General features: G+C 41.0%; 1 protein-coding gene across 3 annotated transcripts in view; it reads left to right on the top strand.

Annotated features, from left to right (window-relative positions):
* The window catches only part of LOC133418883 (receptor-type tyrosine-protein phosphatase epsilon-like), a 74030-nt gene extending 49372 nt beyond the window's left edge, over nt 1–24658 (top strand). Inside the window, exons 3-21 of one of the 3 annotated variants that reach the window (XM_061707761.1) lie at nt 8230–8307; nt 9945–10041; nt 10514–10590; nt 14728–14864; nt 15600–15690; nt 16099–16175; nt 16325–16361; nt 16448–16545; nt 17098–17217; nt 17396–17556; nt 17780–17915; nt 18058–18207; nt 20836–20929; nt 21070–21146; nt 21242–21376; nt 21538–21663; nt 22973–23124; nt 23213–23348; nt 23646–24658. In XM_061707761.1, the coding sequence (XP_061563745.1) occupies nt 8235–8307; nt 9945–10041; nt 10514–10590; nt 14728–14864; nt 15600–15690; nt 16099–16175; nt 16325–16361; nt 16448–16545; nt 17098–17217; nt 17396–17556; nt 17780–17915; nt 18058–18207; nt 20836–20929; nt 21070–21146; nt 21242–21376; nt 21538–21663; nt 22973–23124; nt 23213–23348; nt 23646–23720 (2049 nt within the window). In that variant the 5' untranslated portion in view covers nt 8230–8234 and the 3' untranslated portion in view covers nt 23721–24658. Of the gene's footprint in view, nt 1–8229; nt 8308–9944; nt 10042–10247; nt 10403–10513; nt 10591–14727; nt 14865–15599; nt 15691–16098; nt 16176–16324; nt 16362–16447; nt 16546–17097; nt 17218–17392; nt 17557–17779; nt 17916–18057; nt 18208–20835; nt 20930–21069; nt 21147–21241; nt 21377–21537; nt 21664–22972; nt 23125–23212; nt 23349–23645 lie in introns of those variants that run through there. The other 2 variants (XM_061707760.1, XM_061707763.1) reach the window with 2 other exon arrangements.
* Nucleotides 24659–27426: the final 2768 nt, after the last annotated feature.

Genomic DNA, 27426 nt, shown 5'->3' with positions numbered 1-27426 from the left:
CCAAATGATCTGAATTGGGACTTGTTTTAGTAACTGCCCCTAAATTTAAAACAGTGACATCTAGTGGCAGACATTTAAAATTGCAGTTAACATGATTCACTTCAGCTACCCCAAACTACACATTAAACTTTATGGTTCATTTTTAAATCTGGATTTCTAAGACGTGATAGGGATATTTGATATTATTTAATGCATATGAATGCATTAAAAAACTGTTGTCTGCACTGTTTTCATTGTCACCTAATAATCAGAAATATAATAAGTAAATTAAATATATATTTTCACACCATTTAATTAATTAATTATTAACTTGTAGATAATTTTTAAGCTGCAGATCATTTATTGTTGCTAATAAATATAGCAATCTCTTGCTGGCTATAATAAAGTGGCTAACCCCTGATTGAGATGCGGTCTAGTTTAATTGCTGTAAACCTTTTATTTGAATATTAAAATATAAATTTAAATTTTATTTAAAGGAGCGTTGGCTCACTTTTTGAAAACATCTTCTGCCTCTCACGGTCACTTGTCCCTACTATTGGCAAAAGCCAACCTAAGTAGGTTTGGATGGATCAGCATACATCAACAAAGATAAAACTTACTCACAAAGCTGCAGTGGATGTCACGGCAGAGGGCCATATGGCGTATGTGGAGGCGTCTGAAGCCTCGCCGTCAGGACGTACCGTGCGTTCGCAATTTGGCCAAACAAGCAAGAGCATCAAGGTGCAGAATGTGTGTGGACCTCAGCTCCTGATTGTGACTCTAATTTGTCTATTACGAGTAATTTCTCCAGCCTGAGATGGGGCTGGCAGAAAAAATAGGACAATTTCCCTGTTTGAGAGTATTTCTTTATAAATACTATTACTAGATTAATCTTTCCTGAAAATTGCATCTGACCAAAATGAGTAAATATGGTGATAATCATGCTTTTTTTCTTAAATACCCATCTCTTTGTTTTTTGTTTTATTGTTTTCTTTTTCCTAGGTGAAGTGTCTGTTGTGTTCTTGGGTAACAACACAACAGACATACAACACTTCACCTATGCCGATGCGTCAGCCTCGAAAGGGTGATTTTGCAAATCCGGCAATATACCATCTTATAGTAGTCATTTTAGTGCTGCAGCCATGGGAAAATTATTCAAAGAAACAAAACAATGATTCCTCATCACAAAAACACATTCCCATAACCCAAGTTAACGCAGGCACAGTCACTGTCCTCGCCCCATATTTGGTGTTTCCATGTTCCCTTTCTGATTGTGACTTCAAAAGGTTCAGGTTTAAATCTCAGAAAACATGTCCTGCTTTTATGTTGGTGCATCATTTATTTACAGCATCGTGAAAAGCAGATTTATTGATTTCAGTTCAAAAAGTCACACACACCATTAGTGGGGCAAACTGCCCTTTACTGAACCAATTAGATGGAAAGCTTTGGGGCTTGATTATGATTCATCTGGCCATCGCTACTGTATCACTGTATTGTCTTTGGCTCTTTAGGCACCACAGCTGAGCGCTGTGCCCCCGTGTGGTTGAAGGGTGATAGCTACATGAAGTGGCTTTAAATTTGGTCCAAAGTTTTTCTAGTTTCTACTTTTCATTTCTTTGTTTTTGTGGCACAATATATTAGAAAAAAATATTCATAATGAAGTATATTTTCCTGCTTTAAAAGATGTCTGGAAAGGAACTTTTAGTGAGTCTGGTGCATTGCTTGATGTAAAGGAGTAATTGTCTTTTTCATTCAGAAACAAAGAGAGTGTGATCGCAGCACTGAGAGAGCACAGATGATTTTCAACTATTTCCCCTCCTTTTATTAAGCCATTTTGCAGGGTTCAATCTGAAAATCCTTGTGGCTTAAAGGGTAAACAGTCCATCTGCCTCGGGAACACAATGTAAATCCTGCATGCTGTATCATCCATAAACCCACAGCGGATTTCCCAAGTGCCCCAGCTGATGTATTTGAAGGGACAGAGAAACTCTGTGCGCGGAGCAACTGTGCTCAGTGGAACTGACAGTGCCGGGAACACTGTGTTTCCTGTCAAAGACAGCCAATTTCCATGTCTTATGTTCTAATTGTAACAAGCTTGTTCTTTCTGATGGTTTGACTCCTCGGCTTATTAGTGAGACAATGCTAGACAACTGCAGGGGTATCATTATGTCACTTCTGTGTTTATTTTTAACCGAGACTGAAGGAATGAAGGCAGGAAGGCAAACCACAAGGAAAAACATAAAACCCACAGAGAGAAATGCTTCATTGACATAAACAAAACACTGTCAGGGAAAAACATTTTTCTGTCTTTCGACTTTTACACTTGAGTCGCAGTGAGTCAGAGTTCCCACGTTACGCTTTTCACGGGGAGAAAAAGAAGCAAAAAGACAAAAACCCGCAGTGGACCGCGTGTGTTGTGCATTGCTTTCCTACGAAATGTGATACGGCGATATCCGTGCTTGTCCACATCATTGTTTGCCCGCTGTGCGATGTGCATGTATTCAGGGGAGGCAGGTTGTAATCAGTGCAGACAGAGCTGTGACTCACACGCAGCGTGCCAGGTGCTAGTGCTGATCTGTGAACAAATCAGAGCTGCAGAGGTGTTGGCATGTGCCCAGGGACCCCAGGAGCAGGTCGGAGTGATGCGCTCCAAATCACATTTACAGGATTCACTCGTAAACACCTATGATATGCAGTGTTAAACAAAAAGGGTTGGGAAAGGTCACAATATTTAAAAATGTAAGTGTTATACTTCAGAGTTTCATAGTCTCAATTTTAATAACCCCACATTCAGAGAAGCTGGAGGATTTAGTTTGAAAGGTTGTTTTTTTTGGATGGTGAACTTTGCTTTAAATTAAATAAATAAATATTTTTTAACCTTGCAATTACAGATAAAGCAAACATCGATTTGAAAATATTTATACATTTTAAACAGTAAATAGAAGTTTAAATGAACACCAGCAAGATGAGGCTGATTGCTTAGAGCAGTGGTTCTCAAATGGGGGTACGCGTACCCCTGGGGGTACGTGAAGACACTCCAGGGGGTACGTGAGATTTTAAAATATACATATATTTAAAGGAGCCGTCTATAAGAAATGGCCAAAACTGGTACTGCAGTCACTTTCAAAATATTGTTGAGCGGCATGTACCCTCCCCCTCCTCCCCCCAACCAGAGGTTGGGGGGAGGAGGTTGGTTGGGAACCAGGTATGCTGCAGAATGCAGCAGGAACGTAGGCTGCCATGGCTGCGATAATTACAGCCGAGCTGGCAACCCGGATGCAGAAACAATACTGACTTGGTGATTGGGAGATAGGTGGAGGGTAGAGCTTCAGGCCAAAACAAAAAATGACAACATAAACATCAGTTGAGGGCTGCAACTCCTCTTTTTAAACTGGAATATCCTGGCTTGAGTGCTGTTGTCAGTGACATAAGTATTTGAAATTAACATGATTTTTAAATGTCTGTTGACATATCGGGATCATTTTATGATTCGTTTTATTATTGCTCTTACATACAGCTCCTTTAAAAAGTAGCATCCATGCAAAAATCCTTTAAAAATAATTATTTCATAAATAATTGAGGAAAATATAAGTCTAAATTCATAAAATGAATTTTATCTTCAGGAGTAGGCTATTCAACTTATTATCCTAAAACCCCCAGAGTATCCCCCACACCAGGATGGTTCCACCTAACCTGTCAATCACCTGGCTTCACCTGTCAATCACTTGGACCAACGATGGAGTCGTGGTTGAAGCGTAGCAGCAATATTTTTATGTTTCATAAATCAGATACTGATGACACAGTGCTCTGCTTTTTTTACAACCAAAAGTGCTTTGCGCTGGTTAAGGGGTACTTGGTTGAAAAAATATTTCACAGGGGGTACATCACTGAAAAAGGGTTGAGGACCACTGGCTTAGAGAACCTCTGTCATGGTGTGCTGCTGACGCAGTTAAAGAAATGTCTTTGGCCATATCGTCACAGGAAAGTCCACTATATAACTCTAACGGACCAAAATCAGTGACCAGAACGTAAACATCCATAGTCCCATGAGTCTTTGCTTCACTGACTCAAATACATTTCAAACCTACTCTGAAATATTTGTTCCCTCTTGGGCTGTGATTTGTGAGTGTTGACAGAAACGGCTTAAATAACTTAGCTTATTCAGCAACGCATGCTATTTTCGTAGCCAATCACCTAAATATCGTACAACGCACTTCCCACGTTTCCTGAAAGTATCACCAGGGAAGTCCCTTCGGCCTCCTCCGTTACGCTGTCACTCGTGTTTCCACCTCCCTGTGATCTGATGCCTCGCCCACTCATCCTAGATCACTGCCTAAAGTTCAAAAACTGGGGGAAAAGAACAATGAAAGAGTAAAAACTAAAAAAGAAATCTGTAGGTGGGGGACTGGAAGAAAGTGAACTTTTTAAAAACTTTTTTTTTTAAATAACTGAATATGAAATATGGAACTGAACTGGCAAAAACACAAATATGGGAAATATTATGTTTACATTCATACTGAAATATATTTGTGCACCAATTCATTAATCTTAATTTTAAATCAATAAACATACCTTGGATTTATCTCCATACAGGGCTGCTCAACGTCTAACAGCATCCATTTCAACAAACTAAATAAAGCTTGTGAATTCCCTATATTAGTTGCTTGTTTCTGCATTAAAACATTTTTGATTGTTGAACCGTGTGATTGAACGTCTTTGCTATCTTGATGTGCCACTTTTCCAACACTTTCTGGAACGTGGTTCTGATTTACTGAGGTTGTTTCTGAAGTTGTGCTACGAAGAATCACTGCAAAATAGTTAATTATACTATTTATATTTATTTGGAGTGTATATAAGATGCAGTTTGTGCAAAGTTTGCAGTGGTTTAAGTTATGAATATTATATAACCTTTTGTCAAATTCATTTTGGGAAAGCGTGATGTAAGAGTGCTGCTAAAGCAGCAGATGAGACTTGTTTGTTTGTCGCAGGGTGAGCTCCGGGGTCGGGTAACTTGTGTCGCACATGCCACCGAAATGAATGCCTGTCTGGCTGGCCAAGACAATACCCTTCCCCAAAGCTACTCGCAAATGTCTTCTACCGGAAAATAAGGACACCCTGGAACTTCCCCCGAGCTGACATCTCCCATGACCCATTTTCATTATTTCTCGTCTAATGCTGAGACTAGCTGCTGAGTGCTAAATGGAGAGAGGACAATACACAGATGAGAGCCCACGTCAGACAGTGGAAGCTGTTGGAGCAGTTTGACCCAAGCGTAACATGGCTAATACTAGGGGTGGGCAAAAATATCGATATGGCAATATATCGCGATACTTTTCCAGCCGATTCAATATCGATATTCAAAATTTGAATATCGATTTTTTTTTTATTATTATTTTTTTTCACTCTCTACCAACCCTGGGAGGGCCCTGCACTGAGCTCAGGTTTTATTTCACGTTTTATTTCATTTTATAATTTATTTTTTCTATAACACAATTGCCTGTCCTTAAAAAATGAAAAATAATGGACAGAAGTTTATTTATTTATGGATTTATATCTATACTGACTGATCACTGTGCCTGTCCTTGGTTTTAGTACCCATCTTTCTTGTGTTTATTATCATTTGCCACATAATTAAAGCAACCTCATACTAAATTTAATGTTAATTTCATATGATGTAAATAATATGAAAAACATATACAAATATGTTGTAACTTTAGCTTGTATAGTTATAATAAAACATTGTTTTGACTCAGTTTGTCCCATGAATTGTCACTATAATCTGATGAACGTGCAACTCGGATTTTAAGATCCATCACTATCATCTGATGTACATATATACAACTTGGATTTTAAGATGTGTAATGCATTTTTAAATTTTTCGGTGAACTATGTAGAATATAATAATCGGGATATCGCATAATCGGGATATCGCAATGTGTATCGTATCGTGGCTCAAGTATCGTGATGCGTATCGTATCGTGAGGTCCTTCCCAATACCCACCCCTAGCTAATACTGATAGTCAAGGCTGAGACTTGACATTTTGGACCGGTCTATGTTGAAGGAAGGCTGACAGGGAGAAGTAAATCAAAGATCCGGAACAGAGTTAGTGTTATGTGAGAAACAGAGAAAAGGAAGTTGATGATATTCTCAGGGGGTAAGGGGACGAACGAGAAAGCGGGAGTAGGGATCCTACAGGTGTAGTGGAGCCGCTCAGGGAAGGTGGAGGCTAAAGCTGAAGCGGGACAGGGTGAAAGCTCCAGAGACAAAGCAGAGGAAGGAAGTGTACGAGATCTGAGTGGCGCAGCGGCAAGATTTAACTGCAAGGCCAGCTAAATCTTTGCAGGATGTCTCTGTTAATGCACAAACCAGACGAGGGGAAAATACTTAAAATTCAGTGCAGTTCGTGTGAAACTCTCCAAGTAAACAGTCCTCTAAGAACTTGCAAAGCACCCTCTCATCTTAGCTTGTCGCATTTGTAGAGGACACTTAAAAGACAGGGAATAAAGTGGGAGGCAAGCTGGAGAAGGAGGGGTGCTCCTCCTGTTTGCTCCTCTCTTATTACAATTCCCTCATCCATCTCTCCCACCGGGCCCGGGCTTGACATGTCAGCGTTTATTAATCGCTCCAGGAAATATTATTGACCTGGACCTTCTGCTCCCTCTCTCGTTGCTGCAGTCTCCGCTCCGCTGCTTCCACATTCCTCCGCTGGCCTGGCTGGACGCAGGACAGGACACTGCGGCACAGCGTGGAAGCCTCAACAGTATCTTCATTGACTATGCACTTGGCGTGGGCTTTCTCTTTCAATGCAGCTGCGAAGTGCAACACAAACGTTCACACACCTGCAGCCGCGGGGAGGCAAAACTCAGTCTGTCCGTCCATCGTTATGGCCGAGTAGCAGCCCTGTATTGGTGCACTTTGTTTAGATTCTGACTTTTACTGAGCTATAGTGAACAATTATAACAAGAAAGAGCTTAAATCTCCAAGCATCTTGAGAGTTATTGGTTTTTTAAATCTTCCCAGCAGCTTTAAAATTAGGTGCTTAAATCGGAGCGAGGTGAAACTCAGTTTGAATACTCAAACGCGAGACCCAAACACATACTCCTTTGACTTCCCACGTCTGCATTTTTTTTTTCCCAGGAGAAAATGAGAGGATGACCGCAGTGTTGTGTTCCTGGATGTCCCTGTGTGGAGGAGGCCTTGACGCAGCTCCTGGCGCTGTGGGTGTTGCCATGTGTGCGCATGTCTGGGTCTCATGTACCGTTTTTTGCGCTCATGGGAGGAATTGTTTTTGTTGGGTCGATGTTATCAAAGGGAAGGGGAAAGGTAGTGAAGAGAAAAGAGTGCGGGGATCGGCGCTTAGCGTGCTGTATACACTCATATTCCAGACAATAGGACTTAGAGAAGTTTTGATCACATGTGTGGTGCATGACTGCATGTGCTGTGGTCTGTAACGTGTAGAGCTCTACCCGTATAATATTCTGGAAATCCCTCGTGTTCCTGCAAGGCATTGTTACGGAAATAGCTGAAAGAAAACAGCTGGTATCGGCTGGATCAGTGGAATTTAGTGGAGGTGGAAGTTCTCCTTCCTCAGTCTGATAATACATGTGAACACACAGGGTGTGTGTGTGTGTGTGTGTGTGTGTGTGTGTGTGTGTGTGTGTGTGTGTGTGTGTGTGTGTGTGTGTGTGTGTGTGTGTGTGTGTGTGTGTGTGTGTGTGTGTGTGTGTGTGTGTGTGTGTGTGTGTGTGTGTGTGTGTGTACGTCCACATAGATTGAGAGATTGTTTTGAGTTGGCAAGATTTTCCAAATGGTTCTTGCAGATACGACAGCCCATTCATTTTAAAATATTTTTTTTTTTTTATGTATTTATTTTTTATTTTTTGTTGTTGATCTGGATGCAACTTTTTGCAGATTTTCACCCAGTGGGTTTGATGTGGAACCGCTATTGTTGCTCATAAATGAGAGCATTGTACCACCTCGTGGACGAGCATGGAACTGCACGTGGGTCTTATGACAGCCCCAATAAATGACCAGGATATGAGTGTGTCGTTCCATTGTGTCCTCCTGACCTTTGCACCGATGAGCACATTCCTGCAAACCGCAGTCATGAATAAAGGAATATGCCTTAGATCTGTCAAAAGCTTTTGTGCTCCCCTGAATAGTGATATTATCCCGCAGTCTCACGAGTCTTGATTGCAGACATGTCCGGCACTAAATTTAATATCCGACTTGATTTTGTTTTCCTGCAGTCACAATGGTTCCCCTTCTGTTTTTGGTGGCAACCACGACGACGTCTAATTCCACTGGCAATGGCAACCATACAAAAGGTAAGAACAATAACGCAGGCTTTTCCACTGCAACATGTGAGACTGAGCGGCTGCAGGGGAATGTGCGATGACAACGAAATCCCATTGCTGCCCGCCACGGTCATCACTTTTCCCAAAGATATGATTATTATGCATCATCTGCTGTGCATGCATCTGCTTGATAATAGCCTTTTCTACAGCTTTGTTATTACCAGATTTACACTGAAGCTCATTGACCCTGGACGGTAATTTACAGATTATTAGACAACTTTATAAGCAGACCTTAGCTGAGTGTAACTGTGACTCTCGGCTCCGTTGCCATTCACAGAGCCTCTAATTTTCTGTTAGATATACCAACAGACTGATTGTTATCTATGTTGACAAAATACTGCTAAGACCAGTTATTAAATTGGTCAAAAGAGAGCACAGGAGGCATTTTGCCGGGCCAAGCCTTCATAATTTTTAGTGGCAAAAAATCATACCCTAAGGATTCATGCAAAATTAATATTGAGTCTGTTAGTATGCCTCAGGTGTCAACTACAAGATTCCTGGGTATTATTGTTGATGAGAGTTTGAGTTGGAGAGAACAAATTGATTGGGTCACCAAAAAAATCAATAAATCCATTGGCATTATAAGGCGTGTTAGTCATCTTGTCACGACGAGTTGTCTCCTTACACTTTATTATAGTTTAATTTATCCTTATCTCTCATATTGTAATATTGTTTGGGCAAATACTTTTCCTACAAATCTTCACAAAATTCTGGTCCTACAGAAACGTTTTGTTAGGATTGCAACTCGATCAGAGTCACTCGCTTCATCTACTCCTTTATTTCAAAAACTCCAGATTCTTACTATTTATGATATCAATATTTTTCAGATATGCGTTTTTATTTATAAGCTAAATTCAAGTGAAGGTAATATTCCTGGACAGTTCAAGACTTACTTTAAATTAAACTCAGAGATTCATTCTTATTCAACTGGACAATCCTCAGATCTTCATCCTCCTAAATTTCTCACTTGCAGACGTCAATTTTCGGTGAGATTTAGGGACTAAATTGTGGAATGATTTTCCCCATTTGGCAAAGAGCTCGTCCTCTCTGAAATATTACAAAAGACGTTTGAAGGACCACTTGACTGCTGTTTTGTAACTGTTTTCCCAATGTATTGTTGTTTATGTATCCATGTTCTTTTTGGTTTTTTTGTGTTTCACTCATAGTGACATGTACAGTCTTATTTGCTCAGGAGTCAATATAATATAAGTTGTAAAAACAATATCCCATGCACACTCACACACACTTATTTTTTGTCTTTATTCTTTATTATTTATATATTGCATTATTAGTTTGCCATCACTTTTGTGTAGTTTTACTTTCTGTTTTTTTGTATGTTAATCTTGACATGAAATTTTAATATCTTCGGTGGAGGCTTCAAATAAGCCCATTGGGTTTTTTGCCTCTTCCTGCACCTATAGTGTTTATCATTGATATGTCCTGTATATTTTTTAAAAACTGTGCAAAACAATAAACTAAACTAAGTATTTATTTGATGAGGTCTTGCGATATACACGTGACGGCAGCTAGGTATTGTCGGCCTTGCCCCTTTTTTCCTGCTTCTTTGTTGGCGGTGACCCCAGCCTCTGCCTCTCCTTCTTCCTCAGAAGACGTTACAAACTCCAATCACCACATCCTTCCAATTGCGCTGGTTCTGTTCTTGCTGCTGCTCATCGTCGTGCTGTTGGCCTGGTACTTCCTCAGGTAAAAAACATCAAAAATGAATAACATTTTTTTCTAAAAGTCCCACCCTGGGCGGCCTCCCTTACCTCACCTTTCCCTCCTCCGGCCCTCCACTAACTGGCGGCGGGCCAGACTCGGGGGCAGAGCTCAGGGTGACAAACACTTCCTCCTTTTAGTCACTGAGGCGGAGCCCGGGGCGAGGAAGTGTTGCAGGCGGACTCCCTCCCTCGGATGTTTAGTGAGAACAGGGCTGGCTGTGATAGAGCAGCTACATGAGTAACTTAAGAGAGGAGAAAAGCAATCCTATACTGAATTCTGACCTCAGCACTGTCTCTCCAAGACTTCAGCTAATGAGAAAAAATAGCTTTGCAAGCTTCAGATGGTAGGATACTTTCATTTTTGTTTCTGGTTGTGGGGAATTGCTTAGCATTCACTGGATTATTATCAAATATCTGTTCTGTGTTTCAATTTACTGGATGTTCTTTCCTTGCAGGTTAAAGAAACAGAGGGAAGCAGCTGTCACAACAGTTGACAACAAGAAAATACCAAATGGCATCCTGGAGGAACAAGGTAAATTATCCAGTACATCTGTAGAGGCCGTGAGAGGGGCTGTAGAGCCATGTGACAACCCGGCTGTCAAAAACACAACCTGAAAACGGTCTAGAAGTAAAATGGGTAGACAAATGGGTTAAACAAAGTCAATGAAGCAGATAGAAGTAAGTGTTAGGTTTTATATCTGTAACTACATGCAGGGAGTCTTGCTGCCTTGTGGTCGTGTTAGACTTCCTGTGGTTAACATCATAAAAAAACAAAAATCAGCTTTCCTCATCGACATTTATAACACTTTTCTTTGCTACCAGTGAAGTTGATGTAAAAGGTTACTTCACTAAAGATTGTCACATTTGTCTTCAGAGGCTTCATCTACAGAAAAATGAGTGAGAGCCGAGCTGTGATGTTCAATACTTGTCGGCTGTCACACAGTTTGTGCCTCACTTTACATCCTTCCAGAGGATTTACAAAGCGGGTTGAGCATAGTTGAAATCTTGTGTATTAATGAATTAACATATGATGTCTTACCCTGCTGAGATATACATTTATAACTTTTGAACAGCTAAAACATAAACTGTACAGTAATGCTGACAAAATGAATCGGAAACTTCTGTTTCTGTCTGTGTTTCCTGTGATGTGATCTGGTGTGGTTACTGTGTTTTAGAACTGGGATACAGTACTGAGTCGTTGTACACCATTGTACCACCAGGTCAGGTATCCGGGGTTGCTGGCGTGCTTACTAACACTCTTCTGAGCTTTTTCAACCTGCCAGTGATAACAGATTGTCTAGTAAGGGCAGTGTCAGTGTCTACTTGGCCTTGGTAGTTCTGGCTCTCTAACTGATTGATGTGTGCTGTCCATCGTGTCGGCACCTCACAGTGCCGTCAGACTTAATTTGGTAATCATTTATGTAATTAATCAGGCGGCATCTAATTGAAAGTAGCTCTATAAGTCGATTGTGCTATTCAGTGATTCCCAATCACGTGTTTCTGTTGCAAAAGTCCAACTGAAGCTGGAATAAAAACTCAATGAAACACGTGTAATGAAGTGGATGAATCATTTATGAACAGTTGAAACAGCTTGCTGAAACTTGCCGATGAGTATTGAAAGTGGCTTTAAAAAGTGGATGAACTTAAAGGTTTTACTTTAAAAGCAATAGTAGGTGCTTTAATTCAACTATAATGGTTATAATTACAGCTGGGGGATATAGCCTAAAAGTTAAATCTCACTTTTTTCTTTTCTTTTTAATATCTATCCTGATTTTTTAATTTGTTCAAACCCTTTTCAGTTTAAAATAGACAAAGGTTTTATTTTTGAAACTGTAACAAAGCATATATTAAAAAGCAATAAAATGAATTAATAGGTAGTATTGTTCCCGTGGTCGACTGGACTCAGCATGTGGATGAGTCCAGTTTTCCAGCTGTAAATGACTGCTGTGTGTTCAGTGGAGCAAGTCACATCTACATCTGCAATGTTTTTACATCAGGACTTCTTATCTTATGGGAAACTGTGAGAACATGGGGTCTACCAGAGTTTTAAGGGCACTTCTGTCTTTTGCAGCCACATGCATCTTCCGCCTTGTTTAACATGCTGGAATAAATAAATGGTGTTGTTACCGTTAGCTGTCATGGACAGTGTAAAAAAACTGCGTTTGTTTCAGGGATGTTTTTGTTAAAATAATTTTGAACAACACACATGGCAGCATCGTGGATTGGTTTATTGTCTGAAGAGAACTGCCAGGGGAAGACGTTATGAAACCATGGAAACTTTGCTATGTGTAGCTTAAAATAAAAAATATATTTACCATGAGTTCAACTTAATCGCCAGAAACGACTTATCACCCAGCTTTAGGTTGAATGAATATTTAAAAAGGCACGAAAGAATGGTTGTAATTTTTAGGTCCTCTAATGGTGTGGAGGTTGGGTTTACAGCACTGTCCCAGATTGACTCTGGTGGGGTGTCCTGCTTGGTCACTGGTTTTCTTTTACTCTCCTCGTCTCTTGTTGCTGCTTTGCTTCTCTTTGTCCCCTCTGCCACGATGTCCACTGTAGCTCTGTGAGCTTGCGTGATTGTCATTGTTTTTTTTAAGGGAAATACAGTTGCTGCCTAAAGAAATATTGATGAACTCTTTCCAGTCGTTGATAGTAGAAATATTAGCTATATCGGCTGATGGGTAAAGGTTGTCCATGTTAGAAACTTTGAATAAGAAGTTGAAATAACAAATAACAACTGTTAGTGTAAGTAACAGGCTAAACAGTTCAAACTATAGACTATGATTACTGGAAAACCCACTTGATGTCACCCTTGGGTTTTTTTTCCATGTAATGTTGTAAATGAGCGAGACCAACAGGCCGGGGAAGCCGGCTGGAATATGCTCACCATATGTCAATCAAAGTCCGGCGTCTTGAGCTGATCCACACCAGAGAATCTGCAGAGCTGTGAGCAGACGTTAGCAGAGGAATAAGCCAAATGTTGTTTCAGTGGCCATTGCTGGAAGCTGCTTGGCGAAACCTTGGAGCAGAACTGATGATTGATGGCTAGCTGCCATTCAAAACTCCACACTGTTAATTATAGATTTTTTGCTTTATATATATATATATATATATATATATATATATATATATATATATATATATATATATATATATATATATATAAAAAATAAATATATTATATAACCGGGGATCCGGTTTGGGAACCTCAGGATTTCATCTCTGCTTTTTGCAGATGATGTTGTCCTGTTGGCTTCATCGGACCGGGACCTTCAGCATGTGCTGGGGCGGTTTGAAGCCGGGTGCGACGCGGCAGGGATGAGAATCAGCACCTCCAAAACCGAGGCCATGGTTCTCCACCGGGAAAGGGTGGCGTGCCTTCTCTGGGTGGGTGGAGAAGTCCTGCCTCAGGTGGAGGAGTTCAAGTATCTCGGGGTCTTGTTCACGAGTGAGGGAACGATGGAGCGTGAGATTGACAGACGGATCGGTACAGCGTCCGCAGTTATGCGGTCGGTGTACCGGACCGTCGTGGTGAAGAGGGAGCTGAGTCGAAAGGGGAAACTCGATTTACCGGTCAATCTACGCCCCTACCCTCACCTATGGTCATGAACTTTGGGTAATGACCGAAAGGACAAGATCGCGGATACAAGCGGCCGAGATGAGTTTCCTCCGCAGGGTGGCTGGACGCTCCCTTAGAGATAGGGTGAGGAGTTCGGTCACTCGGGAGGAGCTCGGAGTCGAGCCGCTGCTCCTCCACATTGAGAGGAGTCAGCTGAGGTGGCTTGGGCATCTGTACCGGATCCTCCTGGACGCCTCTCTAGGGAGGAGTTCCAGGCATGTCCCACCTCCCTAGGGAGGTGTTCCAGGCATGTCCCTCCTTCCTAGGGAGGTGTTCCAGGCATGTCCCTCCTCCCTAGGGAGGTGTTCCAGGCATGTCCCTCCTCCCCAGGGAGGTGTTCTAGGCATGTCCCTCCTCCCCTAGGGAGGTGTTCCAGGCATGTCCCTCCTCCCCAGGGAGGTGTTCCAGGCATGTCCCTCTATTTCTACTTTAAAGTTGGATGCTTTAACCTCGGGGTCAAAGGAGATGATGCTTTGTTAGAGCCAGGCCCCGGTGGTCAGCCAAGGAACTGCAAGTTTTCTTTGTCCTGCAAAGGTCGTGATTGTTTAAGAAAAAAAAGGGGCAGATGATTTTAAATGGCTATGGATTCACTGGACAAGGTAGCTTGAAAGGAAGAACTCATATAACAGCTATAAGCAATAGCACATGTTTGAAATAATGAAACTGTTGAAATGGTTTTCCAAAAGTAAGCAGAAAAACAGTTCATAAAAAAGGTCTTTGTTTAATATATTATTAAATGCAGTGAATACTTAAAAAAACAAGAAAGGCAATATTGATGCAAGACGGTGTTTTCAAGAGAGAATCGTGTGGCTGGATGTTTGAGTGTGTTTGCAATAAGGTTGGGAACCACTATTGTAATGTAACCCAATCCCATAGTTTAGAATTTCTTTAGTAGAAATTTACAAAAACAAATGCATAAAAATCAGTTCATTAGTACAATTGTCAAAATTTTTCCTTGAACGTAAATAATAAATCATCAAATTATTGAAGCAAACCACCAAACGAGTCCAGCAGCGGTGATAAACCCATTATATTCTCTCCCCGCAGACCAACAGACGGCGGTCCTTCTGCCCAGATCTGCCTCGGCCTCTAAGACCTACTTCCCCATCCTAGTGGACCACCTGGAGGAGGAGTACCGGCTCCGCTCAGCCGATGATGGCAAGCTCTTCAGGGAGGAATACAATGTAAGCATCCCCTCCCTTTTCTTCCTGGAGGTTAGAGTAACACGCCATCATAAAACATCCGTTTGTGATCCACATGAGGCCTGTTCACATTAGGTTTCAGTATTATGTGTAGTACTTGGCAGATAAAGTAACGTTTGCTGTGTTAACCTGAACTTGCTTCATACTGTGTGCGTGTTTTATTATCTCAGAAAGAGGAGAGTGATGTTTGCTAATTCAGGTCTTTAATTTTGTGTTTGTTTGTTAATGGTACCTTACGACCAAAAGTGTTACAGTATGTTCCCTAACCTGAAGCGATAAAACCACCTAATATTTAAAAGTGGACCTCTCGTCACCTCTCACCTCCATGTTCCATGAACTCCACCATCATGACTCCTGCACTTATTTTTACTTTAGGGAACTTCCTCAAGTAACATTTATCACATTGTCTATGACACATAACTGTTGTCATACTCACCCGCATGAATGAAAAGTACCCGGCTGGTTATTCATGCCTTTTATTGACTATCTGCGTCAAGTTCTGGATTTGTGATTCATTTTAAAACAGAAGTCTAACTTTATTTGGACAGTTTGTCGGCACAGATGAGGAAGTTCAGGGTTCTCTGCTTTTAATGGACGACGGTATTGGAGCAGAGGAAGTGCCAGCGTGCGGCAGCAGACAATGCAGCGGCCGTGAACTGCTTATGAACCGCTTTTCAGCATGTGAGGCTCAGTTAAATCTGTACTTTTCATTCGCAGTCTTTGCCAGGGGGTAATGCCCAGGGGACGTACGAGGAGGCCAATAAGGACGAAAACAAGGAGAAGAACAGATACCCCAACATCCTTCCTTGTAGGTGTACTTTCTCTTGCAAAGAAGCTCAGTTCTCTTTTGAGTCAAGTCTAGCGCGCCGTTTCCTGTGTCTGTTTTCACACTGTTTTCTTTGACACCCTCATCCCCAAACACAACACATTCTTTACAGCAATTTGCATCATTATCTGCAAAGACACACCATTATCCTGCCCTCAAACAAATACAGTTTCCGATATCACTAATGCACTCGTTGTTTTTTTTCAACTGGTTCTCTAATTTTTAATTATGTAGATATATAGGAATAAGTGAAATAAACAACTGATGAACAATTTTTGGAACAAGTTGATTGCAAATATTTGTCACTTTACTGTACTGGCAAGTAAAACAGATCACATACTTCCGTGAGGATGTTTTCAGATATCTAATATGCATTTTCTAATATTCCAGATGATCATTCCAGAGTGGTGCTGTCTCAGCTGGAGGGAAATCCCTGCTCAGACTATGTGAATGCATCTTATGTTGATGTGAGTCCCCCCCCCCTTGAGTCAGATCATAGCAAATACTGTTTTCTCCACAGTTAAGGAAATTAGCTTGATTGAAAATGGTAAACTGAAGCAGCTATAAGTCTAATGACTCTTTCTGGAGGTGAATCATCTTGTCCTTTCCCTCCTAGGGTTACACAGAAAAGAATAAATTCATAGCTGCACAAGGTAAGAGGAATTGCGCTGAAAACTGACAGCTGTTTTCATATCTCGACTGTACATGAATGGTTTAATGCTCATTCTTTGTCTCTCAGGTCCAAAAGAAGACACTGTGGCAGATTTCTGGAGAATGATATGGGAGCAGAAAGTAGCAACTGTTGTCATGCTGACAAATTTGAAAGAAAGAAAAGAGGTATGTTATTTTTGTCCTTTCCGGCACAAGATATGCAGTGTTTCTGTCATATCCTGCGCAGGAAAAGCAATTTTTTTCTGCTAATCTTTTGCTCTGACTTCATTATGGAGGTCGTTCTTGAAAAGTCAGACTCCCCTCTGGGCAGTGAAAATTAGGTTTCTTAGGTTGTGGTAACAGACAATTAAGTGTAATGGCATTTAAACTAGTCATGTTACAGCTACAGCAGCTCTTCTTACCCCTGCTTTCATGCTAGTACACGTCCACGCTAGACTGAGGGAAAATAGGTAAATGAGAAGAGGACGGGCGAGCAATAAAATCAGTATGTAGACAGGTTGAAATCAATGGTTCATTAATGTGCAATAAAGTCCAGCAAAGTTAGATATTGACCGGTTTCACGGCTCTCCCTTGCACTTATCTGGCTGTGAAATTGAAACCTATGGATCTTTAGTAAGGCTCATCTTTGCTAAAGTCACACCACGTGTGACCTAGTTTGTTTTTATAGAACAGCTCTTGGGACATTTTGTCTGAGCGGTGAATGTCGTCCCTCTGCAGGACAAGTGTCACCAGTACTGGCCGGACCAGGGCTGCTGGACATACGGGAATGTGCGGGTTGCGGTCGAAGACTTCACTGTCCTGGTGGACTACACCATACGCAAGTTTTGTGTGCAATATGTGCGTTTCAAACGTTTGCCCATGTATTTCTGCAACAGAAATTGTACATTATTCAACTCATTTTTCGCTTTAATCCAGATAAAAACAGCACAGTTTTGACTAATTCATGGTAAATGTACTGTATTGAAAGCTGCCTGTTGTTTTAAAAGCTACATCTGTTTGTGTGTCTGCGTAGCAGGCCAGCGATGCTGCTAAGACTCCCCGTCTGGTCACTCAGCTTCACTTCACCAGCTGGCCTGATTTCGGCGTTCCTTTCTCTCCCATCGGTATGCTCAAGTTCCTCAAAAAGGTCAAGGTTGTGAATCCACCCTTCTCCGGGCCGATCGTGGTCCACTGCAGGTATGTGTGTGCTTTAATTATCCCGTTAGTTTCTATGGCGATGAACATGTTTTGGTGTAAATATTGTTTACGTGCATCTGTGGGTAGACAAACATCTTGAGTGAGCAGCGCCTGTGTTTACAGGGACAGATGTCCCTTTGTTTCCCTCCTGTTGTCCATTAAAATGCAAGCATCAGCTGAGGATTGTGGTCGACTCCCCGTGTGTTTTGTTGTGCGTCTCCAGCGCTGGTGTCGGCAGGACAGGAACCTTCATTGTAATAGACGCCATGATCGACATCATGCACGCGGAGCAGAAAGTTGATGTGTTTGGGTTCGTCTCCAAGATACGAGAGCAGCGCTCGCAGCTCATCCAGACAGATGTGAGCTTGACACTTATTACGCTCTTCACATGACACAGGATTAACACATGGCACGGCCCGTAGGAAGACATTCATCACCTCCTTCAATCATATGCAAACGTGCCCATCTGTAGTGTATTAAACATGTCCGTTCTGGCTCCAGATGCAGTACTCATTCATCTACCAGGCCCTGCTTGAATACTACCTCTATGGAGACACAGAGCTGGACGTGTCGTCTCTGGAAGGACATCTGCACAAACTGCACAACACCTTTGCAGACGGCGACCGCGTTGGCCTGGAGGAAGAATTCAAAGTAAGATCTTACTTTTCACATTGAAAATCAGATTTAAAGCAGCACAACGTAACTTTCAGCTTTTGTTGAGTTTGGCGGCATCTTTTGGACAAAAGCGGTAGTGCTTTACCAGAAAGAACACTACATTTCCCATGAGCACCAGCGCGTACTGCCGGAAAACTCCTGTCCCGTCGCGTGCATTTGTTTTGATAGTGAATGAAGACGGGACAGACTTTTCTTCACCAAGTGAACAGACGGAACGCAAAAAAAAGATGTTAAACTGCTGGAAAGGAACTGGAATTTACCGGGATACCTTAAACAAGGAAGCCAGGGAGCGGTATATGGAGAAAATAATGATTATTAACGGTTTGGATCCATATGAAATCCCTACTAAAGAATGGAGCTCCTCTTCGGAGCTGCACTCTTTAGAAAGGATTTACTGCCGCAGTTCTGCACAACCCACGTCTTAGGCTACCTTGTTTAGGAGTGTTTGGCAGCTGCTTTGGTAAATGTTTGACTCGCCATGTGTTTCAATAAATTAGTGTAATAGTACAACATACAGTACATCTTTTGTATTACTCATACTTTTCTTTTCTTTTTTTTTGACTGCTATATTATGCTGAAGAGGCTCCGAGGCGTGAGGAATATTTTTGTTTTCCTCGTGAGATTATTTTTTTCCTCTGCTGCTACAAATAAGAGTTAATATTTTTTCCTCAACAAACTAGTTTTATCTGAAGATTGGGGTTAATTGCACCACAGAGAGCTGGCACAGAGAGCTAGCTGGCGAAGTGGGGAATAAAACCCGTATGAAGTATCCGACCCGGTCTGTGTGAGTGTTTGTGGTTTACTGTGTGGAACGTTATGTTTGGTCGTTACAGCCGCGATTCAACCGAGCCGACGACTCTTTCACTCTTTTACTTTGTTATGTCAGGTACGCGGCCCCCGTGGTTCTGCCTCCAAGCAGGAAAGCGGTGAAAAGTTTAACCATTACCCCACGTACTTTTCCCCACGTCTGTTGTGTGGAGCTGCTGCAGCTACAACACAGCAACGGGTTACCAGCTTCAAGCCCCGCCCATTTTCATCTCGACTACCAATTGGGAAGGAGGGGGAAGTGACGTATGCCGTAAAGCAGTCAAAGCCGTAAAAATTTGTAGTTTTTTTAGTGTGACAGGGTTCCTACCATGCTCCTCAAAGTTACATAGTGCCAGTGAAGGCGACACAGACCCCTCAGACCATGACAGAGGTGTCATTAAACCTGTTGGAAGTTGATGTACAATCACAATGACTCTGGAAATATGATATTAAGGTGGAAAAGTTACATAGTGCCGCTTTAAGCCGAATAAGTTACAGAAGATACATTTATGAAACTACCGGTAGTGTACTTTCTTAATTAGTTTCTTATTACTATTGCACAATTACCTGTCCTTGCCGGACAAGGATATTAGCTTTCCAACAAAGTTATTGAACAGTTGGGGGTAAGAGGAACATGGATGTGCCTGTGCACTTTGTACACTTATAAGTCGCACCAATAAAACCAAATGAAAACCACAAAATCTCATAAAGGCGTTTATCAAGAGGTGAGACATTACCTACAGGAAAAGTAGTTATGTTAAGAATGAATTTGTTTCTTTTACCTTTTCTTTTTCCTTTCTATTCTTTTTCTATTGATTGATTTGTTTTGGTGATTTTGTATTGAGGGGGAGGATTTTTTATAAGCCCTTCGGGCCTCTCCTGCACAAATGATTTGTCCTTGTATGATAAAAAAATTACTGTTATCATTGTGCAAATAAATAAATAAATTTAAAAAAAAAAATGTGTGGGACGTTGATAGGGGTCACAGATTAGAGGACTGAATCAGTGTACCCACGTTCTAACTGCTCCAAGAAGTTAAAATGAGGGAAGATGCATCAAGGTCGCTTCCGCTCAAGACTCACTGATGAACAGGGTGAATGCGGTGGAGACAGTGGGGACGGTGTGACGCTCTGGGAATCATTGGGTCCTTGTATCTATATGGGTTTTTGTTCCCCGTAACACTTGACAAAGGATTTGCTGAATAAAATGTCCAGGAGCTCATTGAAATCAAAAAAGTTCAAGGTGATGACTTGGCCACCAACATTTTAAGGTCTCAGTTGGATTGTCATTTAACAAAATGTTTCACCCATGAACACACTTTGAGCAAAGCCAAGGACCTTTGTCCATGTTGAACTGTCACTTTCAGTTGCATATAAAAAAATATTGAATTATGTTTATGAAGGATCATCTGTGTAGTCTTTCGTCCATAGTATGAATATAACCCACCCAAAGTAATGTTTAACTGATCTTCTTTAACTATGGATTTGTCAGGGGGTGTTAGCAGCATCGTTTTAGTCTTGTGGTTTATCAGTGTTTACACAGACCTCTCACCTGAATATTCTTAACAAGTGCTTTACAAATGAACTTTAACTTTTCATCACATAAAAAAAGTCAAACCAATACAGGAAATAAGTTGGGTCACAGAACAGGGTTGATCACAACGTGCAATGTTGTGGAAGATCTGCTTGTTTGGCTGCTTTCGGTGGAGATGTTTTAACCCTAATTCTCGTGGTAGTCAAAGGGAAAGTTCACAATTGCATGTAACATTTGGACCTCGCTTGTTTAATTCTCTCTTAGAAACTGACCAACATGCGAATAATGAAAGAGAACATGCGAACGGGGAACCTTCCTGCCAACATGAAGAAGAACAGAGTCCTGCAAATTATTCCATGTAAGAATCAGAAAAAAAGAAGAAAAAAAAAGTTTGACTATTGATTTTCATATTGCATTTGCAGAAACTCAGCTTGTGTATTTGTGCATGTGTACCTGCCGCTCTTTCATGGTTTTTTTGATGCTCTGTTCCCACCTCAGATGACTTTAACAGAGTTATCCTTTCCATGAGAAGAGGCCAAGAGTTCACAGATTACGTCAATGCATCTTTTATTGACGTAAGTACAAAAATGCCTTCCTCCTGTAATAGTTAGTAGTATATTTCCCGATTTATATTTAAAAATGAAGGACCTGAATGTTCTTTGTGATTTAGGGATACAGACAGAAGGACTACTACATAGCCACACAGGGCCCTCTGACTCACACCGTGGAGGATTTCTGGAGAATGGCGTGGGAATGGAAATGTCACTCCATTGTCATGCTCACTGAGCTCCAGGAGAGGGAGCAGGTGAGCTGCGATAGATGGTCCGAGCAAGCTCTGGATGAACTCAGCACCTACTGTGACAGAGCAACTCAACTCTGATTGCCTGCCTTTGGCACAAAGCTGTGCAATGTTTCATAACTTGTACCAAACCACTTTGAACAATGAAAATCCTTCTGCTTTTGCAGGACAAATGCTGCCATTACTGGCCCACGGAGGACTCGGTCACCTACGGAGATTACACTGTCGAGCTGAAGGGAGACACGTTGTGTGAAACCTTCAGTCTTCGAGACTTGGTACTCACCTTTGTTCCGGTAAGCAAATGAACCCTGCACTATGATTTAACACACCATTCATGGCTGGTACTATAAAATATCTGCTTGCACTCTGAGTGTAATTGCTCTTAGCATATTTGTTACTACCAAAGAATGTGAAGTCAAACTCAGTCAGTTTTACTCATAGTTTTATATTATTCCCATATTTCTTGTTAAAGAAAGGGGCACGGTGGCGCAGCTGGTAGTGCAGCCGTCTCACAGCAAGAAGGTCTTGGGTTCGATTCCCGCCGGGGACGCTGTGGGCGCTGAAGTGCGTGTTAGTTTCCCCATGACCTCAGCGAAAGGGCCTTTCTGTGTGGAGTTTGCATGTTCTCCCCGTGTTGCCTTGGGTAGCTAATGTGAACTACCCTCACAAAAACATGCACACAGTCCTGGGCTATACATGCCCCCTCTGGCCAACCAGATGGGGTGGGGAGGATCCGGCCGGAATAACGTGATCCTTCCACGCGCTACGTCCGGCCGGAGAAACCCCACCCTGTCTGGTGAAAAGATGCGGCCTGCTCACTCCTCAGGTTAAGGAGGAGACCTGAGCTCAGTGCAGGGCATCCAGTCCTAGGATGGCAATACCCAGGACTGTTACTTAGGTAGGAGCACTGGGTGATAAAATGGGGGAAAAAACCATGATAAAAATATTAAAAAAAAAAAGAAAGAAGTCACGTCGAGGGGTGTATTTAGCTATCTTCTATTTAGATAACAATTTAACACAACTATTTAGATAGATTTCTCTGTAGCTGGCCATTATAGAGCTACTTTACTTTACCTTGAGGTTCAGCCATTAAATTTCAAAGGACCCCTACAGGTATGCTAGGGAATAAGAAACTCCAGTCAAGGAAAGGTTTTGGAAGAGCATTACTGGTGTATAAATTAACTTAAATTGCAGTGAAAGGATGGCTCTTCCTTTTTAAGAAGCATGCTATGAATTTTAACTTAGTTTTTGTGTCTATGTAAAGCTATACAAGGTTAAATGTGATTGTCTTAGACTAAAAATAAAAGTGCATTGAACCTTTTTGGTTGCAAGGGGAAATGCGGTGGGCAGGATGGTTTTATAGCCATCACATGGGAGCCTCCTATCTCATATATTTCATTAAATTCGACCGACATTACCTTTCAGGGGCTTGCCAGTGCGCTTCTGCCTCCCATTAGCAGTATCTCCCATCAGCTCATCACTCGTCTGCATCACATGGCCAAATCCTGAAATCGCACCTGCTATTACGCTTTCATGTACTGCTAGTAAATTATATTTGAGAGGTACTTTGATCCTCATTTACTCGTGCATTTCCTCTCAAAGGAGAAGCAGACAAGGGTGATCAGGCACTTCCACTTCCACGGCTGGCCTGAGATTGGCATCCCGGCTGAGGGGAAAGGCATGATTGACATCATCGCCTCGGTGCAGAGACAACAGCAGCAGTCTGGGAACCATCCCATCGTCGTACACTGCAGGTAGGTAGAAAAATTGGTATGTAGGAGATGAAATAACCTTAAACATTTGCAAGGACTAAGCGTTTTTATTTATTTTTTTGTGTTTTAGTGCTGGTGCAGGGCGAACCGGTACGTTCATTGCACTGAGCAATATCTTGGAGCGAGTCAAAGCAGAAGGCCTGCTGGACGTGTTCCAGACTGTGAAGAGTTTACGCATGCAGAGGCCTCATATGGTCCAAACTGTGGTAAGCTTAAGGAGAACACAAAACCACGAGTATGAGTTTCACAATAGCTTAATGTACAGTTTAATTTGCTAATTCTTTTTGTCAGACAAGGTTTTGTAAATACCTGACATGTTTCCGCGATTCCTTTCACCTTCATCAGAATTGCTGAAACATGTCAGGTATTTAAAAAAGCTAAAAAGTCTTGTCTGACAAAAAGAACTACCAAATTAAATTGTAAAGCCATAGACAAAAAGAACTTTATTAAATCAGCTTAATGTACAGTTTGTAATGGGATCCGTTTGTGTTCTTTGCCAACAGGAACAATACGACTTCTGCTACAGGGTGGTACAAGACTTCGTCGACATTTTCTCAGACTATGCCAATTTTAAATGATGAGATTTGCCTTAAACGTGGTTTTAAATGTTGTTTTTTCTAAAGCGAGTTTGTCAGTTTTATGCGTTTTCCTTAACTTGGTCAAATGATCTTCTATTTTGCTATGCACTCGTCCGTCCATTAACTCAAGCTCCTTTCTTGCTGTGATATACGGTCTGTCAGAGGATATATTTAAAAAAGAAAGAAAAAAAACAAACATGGATTAATAATGTAAATTTCTACAACATGTATGATAATTACTTTGTCCATGAGGTGTAGCTTCAAGGTTTGTCTCTGATTTTTGTTTTGTTGTATAATAATGTACTTTAAATGTTTATGTTTAAGTATCACATTGCATTGACAGCATATTTTTAAAAAGTTGTAGTTATTGTAAATGTATTTATGTATTGACAATAAGTCTTTTCCTGTGTTTGGAGAATATGACATTAATGTTAATATTTCTTTTTATTGTTGATGTTAATTGTAAACAACCACCATGCATCTTTTCATTTATTGATAACTTATGAAATTAGAGGAGATACGGAAACTTTTTTCCCCCCCACGCTGTTCAAGATACAAGCCCATCGTGAATGTGACGCTCGATAATTGAAATGTCCGAAAAAGAATGACTTCAGCCATCATGCTTTCAGATATGCAACAAAAGGCCGAGTTGACTCCTTGGTTGACTTTTGAAAACCGATGCGGTCAGACATCTCAGTCAGATGCATGGCAGCGACGTTGTGAAAGGAAATTAAAGCGATGATGTACCTCAGAGTGGTACTGTATGCAACTACATTTAACGTGGATGTAACATTACTACAGTCTGCCTTCTGTCTGTGGACAGCAAAGAAAACATATTTTGCTAAAATGACAGCACATTTAAAAGCACATGACTAAGCCTTTCGACTAGAACTTACACGTGAGAGATTTTTTACAAATTTGTGCCATATATACTTTAAGTTATGTGAGGAGCAACCGCAAAGAAATTTCCTCCTAAATTCATGTGTTTGCCAAATGCAGTCGAGACAACAACTTTAAAGGAGCATTCTGGAGTCAAAACACTTTCAGTTACTCTAAGATAAGAAATCAGATAAGAAATCCTTTAATAGGATGATGAGGAAAACAGTTTTGAGTGAGAACAAAATATGCATTTGCAGAAAATTGTTTATTAATGTTACACTTTCTACATCTAAATAAATTAGAGGACTTAAAAATGTGGTTCTTCTTAAGCGATAGTGTGGATTGGATCCCTACAGACAAACCAAGGTCATATTTAGTTTGTATGTGAACAAAAAGTGTCCAAAGAGTACTGTTTGTACAGGAAATGTCTAATTAATGGCCTATTTTCTCATAAAAGTCTATGTACTGGTCCAGTTCTATGGATGCAAAGCCACAATTGTACTGTACATATTAATTGCCATTTTTCTGTAAACATTAATTTCTCTCTCAAGACTGCTTCAGTTCACAACATTTTGGTCCCTTACATCTAATTTCATCCAAAAACAGACCCTGAGTTGTTTTTACTTTGAAATGTTCCTTTAATCATGGATAGTCAACTCACAGGAAGGTAGTAGTTGCTAGTACTCAGCCTCGCGATGGCAAAGCCACAGTACATAAACGTGGTACTTCAGTGCCTGTTCAAAGCCGGTGGGGGGGAGGGGGGGCAACACAACTCCATGCCATGAATATTCTGTTAATTCATGATAATATTTTTGAAATACATGAACTTGTTTTAGCCATTGTGTTTAAAGAGGAACCAGAATGTTAAAAAAAAAAGAAAAGAAAATGTGTCCAGTGCTAGTATCTTTGGAAAGTAAATCTGAATGTCAAACAGCTTTTCTGTGCGTTTCCTCTGAGGTGGGATCCCCATCTGGTACTCAAACATTAAACAGTTTTATATTTTGCTGTATGTAAATGCTACATGACAGAGCTAACATAATGAACGTTTCTGAGAAGCAAAGAAATATAAAGTGATCGTGGTCACTGTTTTTGTGTACGTGTGTGTGTGTGTGTGTGTGTGTGTGTGTGTGTGGGGGGGGGGGACGAAGTATGAGAAGAAACAGACGTAACGAAACCACCCAAGTCCGTTTTCCTCATGACTCTTTCTGTACACGTTGTCCTCTCAAGGATAGTGACCAGCATCTTTTACACTCCAGTTCTTTCCCTTTGCTCTCTGTGGGTGGTCTATCCCTTTTTGGACTTGGAATATCTGTATAATTTGGATGACGATATTACATCCATCTGGCATGGCTATGGGTGTCAGCGAATATAATTTAAAATGCAAGAAAGATGGAGCTGCCATGCAGATTCTGCCCCGTTTCCTCTGATGTGAACGTGGCCTCCTCAGCTGTAAACACATCAGGGACAACAGGATGTTTTCAGTCTGGTATGACTCATGCAAAATAGAGACCAAACCTTCTAGGTCACACTTTTGTTCTTCATACTTTACAACTAAACATGAACTTTGTCTTCCCACTGTAACTGCCCATGGTAGAAAACAAAAGGAAAACAACAGCAGTTTGTTTTTGCAAATACTCTATGATCTGTGGTTTCCTGAATTGGTTTACATTTCCTCTTCGATTTAAAAAAAAAAAAAAACTGCAATCTGTCCTTGAATTACCCCGATCCGCCAGCTGTGGTCTTCAGATGTCTGGTTTGATCAGAAGCTAAAAACGCTCCGTTTGATTGACTGTTGATCAGAATGAGGTGATTTTCAGCACTGCGAGTGCTTTCACCATGGCAACTAAAGATAACACTTTGTGCTGTGTATGAGGTTAAAAAAAAAAAAAAAAGCCACCAATGAACAACAACCAGATGAACAGTGAGAAGAGCTTCACCCCACTGAACATGCTCAATAAGAAAACAAAGACTGAAAGGGCCATAAAAACACAGGCACCACTTTATCTTTCTCTGGTATCCATGGATCAGGGCGCCGCTAGGGATTTGGGGCCCCATGAAAACAATCTTTACAGGGCCCCCCAACACAGCGGCGAAATCTTTTGATGCTATTTTACATATATGCGCGCCTCCAATAGCTGGGAGTTTGACTTTATCATATGATGGAAACACATTGATTATATAGTATTTCCTATAATATAACTATTTGAAATAGCATAGTCACTAACATGTAAACCTCTCTGATTGGACTGAGAGCAGTCACCCCAGTGTGCTGCACACCCCACAGATTTTCTCCCCTATTCTTACTGCACGTCTTCTATTTCATTTTTTAAGAGGGTGTATGCTTTTTAAACCATTAAAATGGTTCAAAATTACTTTTATTTCATCAATTGTATTTAGTCTTTCCCATAACAGATTTATCTTTGTATTGTTTTGAGACTGTGATACCAGCGAAAGATAAGGTGAACAATAAAAGGAGCTGTTATCTGATGCGTGAAGGGCGACATAATGCACCGAAATCCATAAATACCTGTTCAGTTACAAAAAAAGAAAAAAACAATGTGGATTATAGTTATTAGTAATAAAAAAAAAAACAACTGCTGTAAAAACTTTGCGAGGCAAAAATGATATCTCATTTCCATACAGCTTTAGCACGCACTCCAGACACACCATTTGAATAAAGGTGTATATTTAAAAGATCTTAACATTTTGCGCAAAAATCCACATTAAGTGGCAGTTTTCTAACCCACAGAACACACTGTTCCTAAACAGCTGGAAACACCTCTTTTGTAACTTGGCCGTATCTTCCCATTCTTATCTGCATCACCTG

Source organism: Cololabis saira, chromosome 19 (assembly GCF_033807715.1).
Source record: "Cololabis saira isolate AMF1-May2022 chromosome 19, fColSai1.1, whole genome shotgun sequence".
NCBI lineage: Eukaryota > Metazoa > Chordata > Actinopteri > Beloniformes > Belonidae > Cololabis > Cololabis saira.
This window is presented reverse-complemented; position numbering and strand designations above follow the sequence as displayed.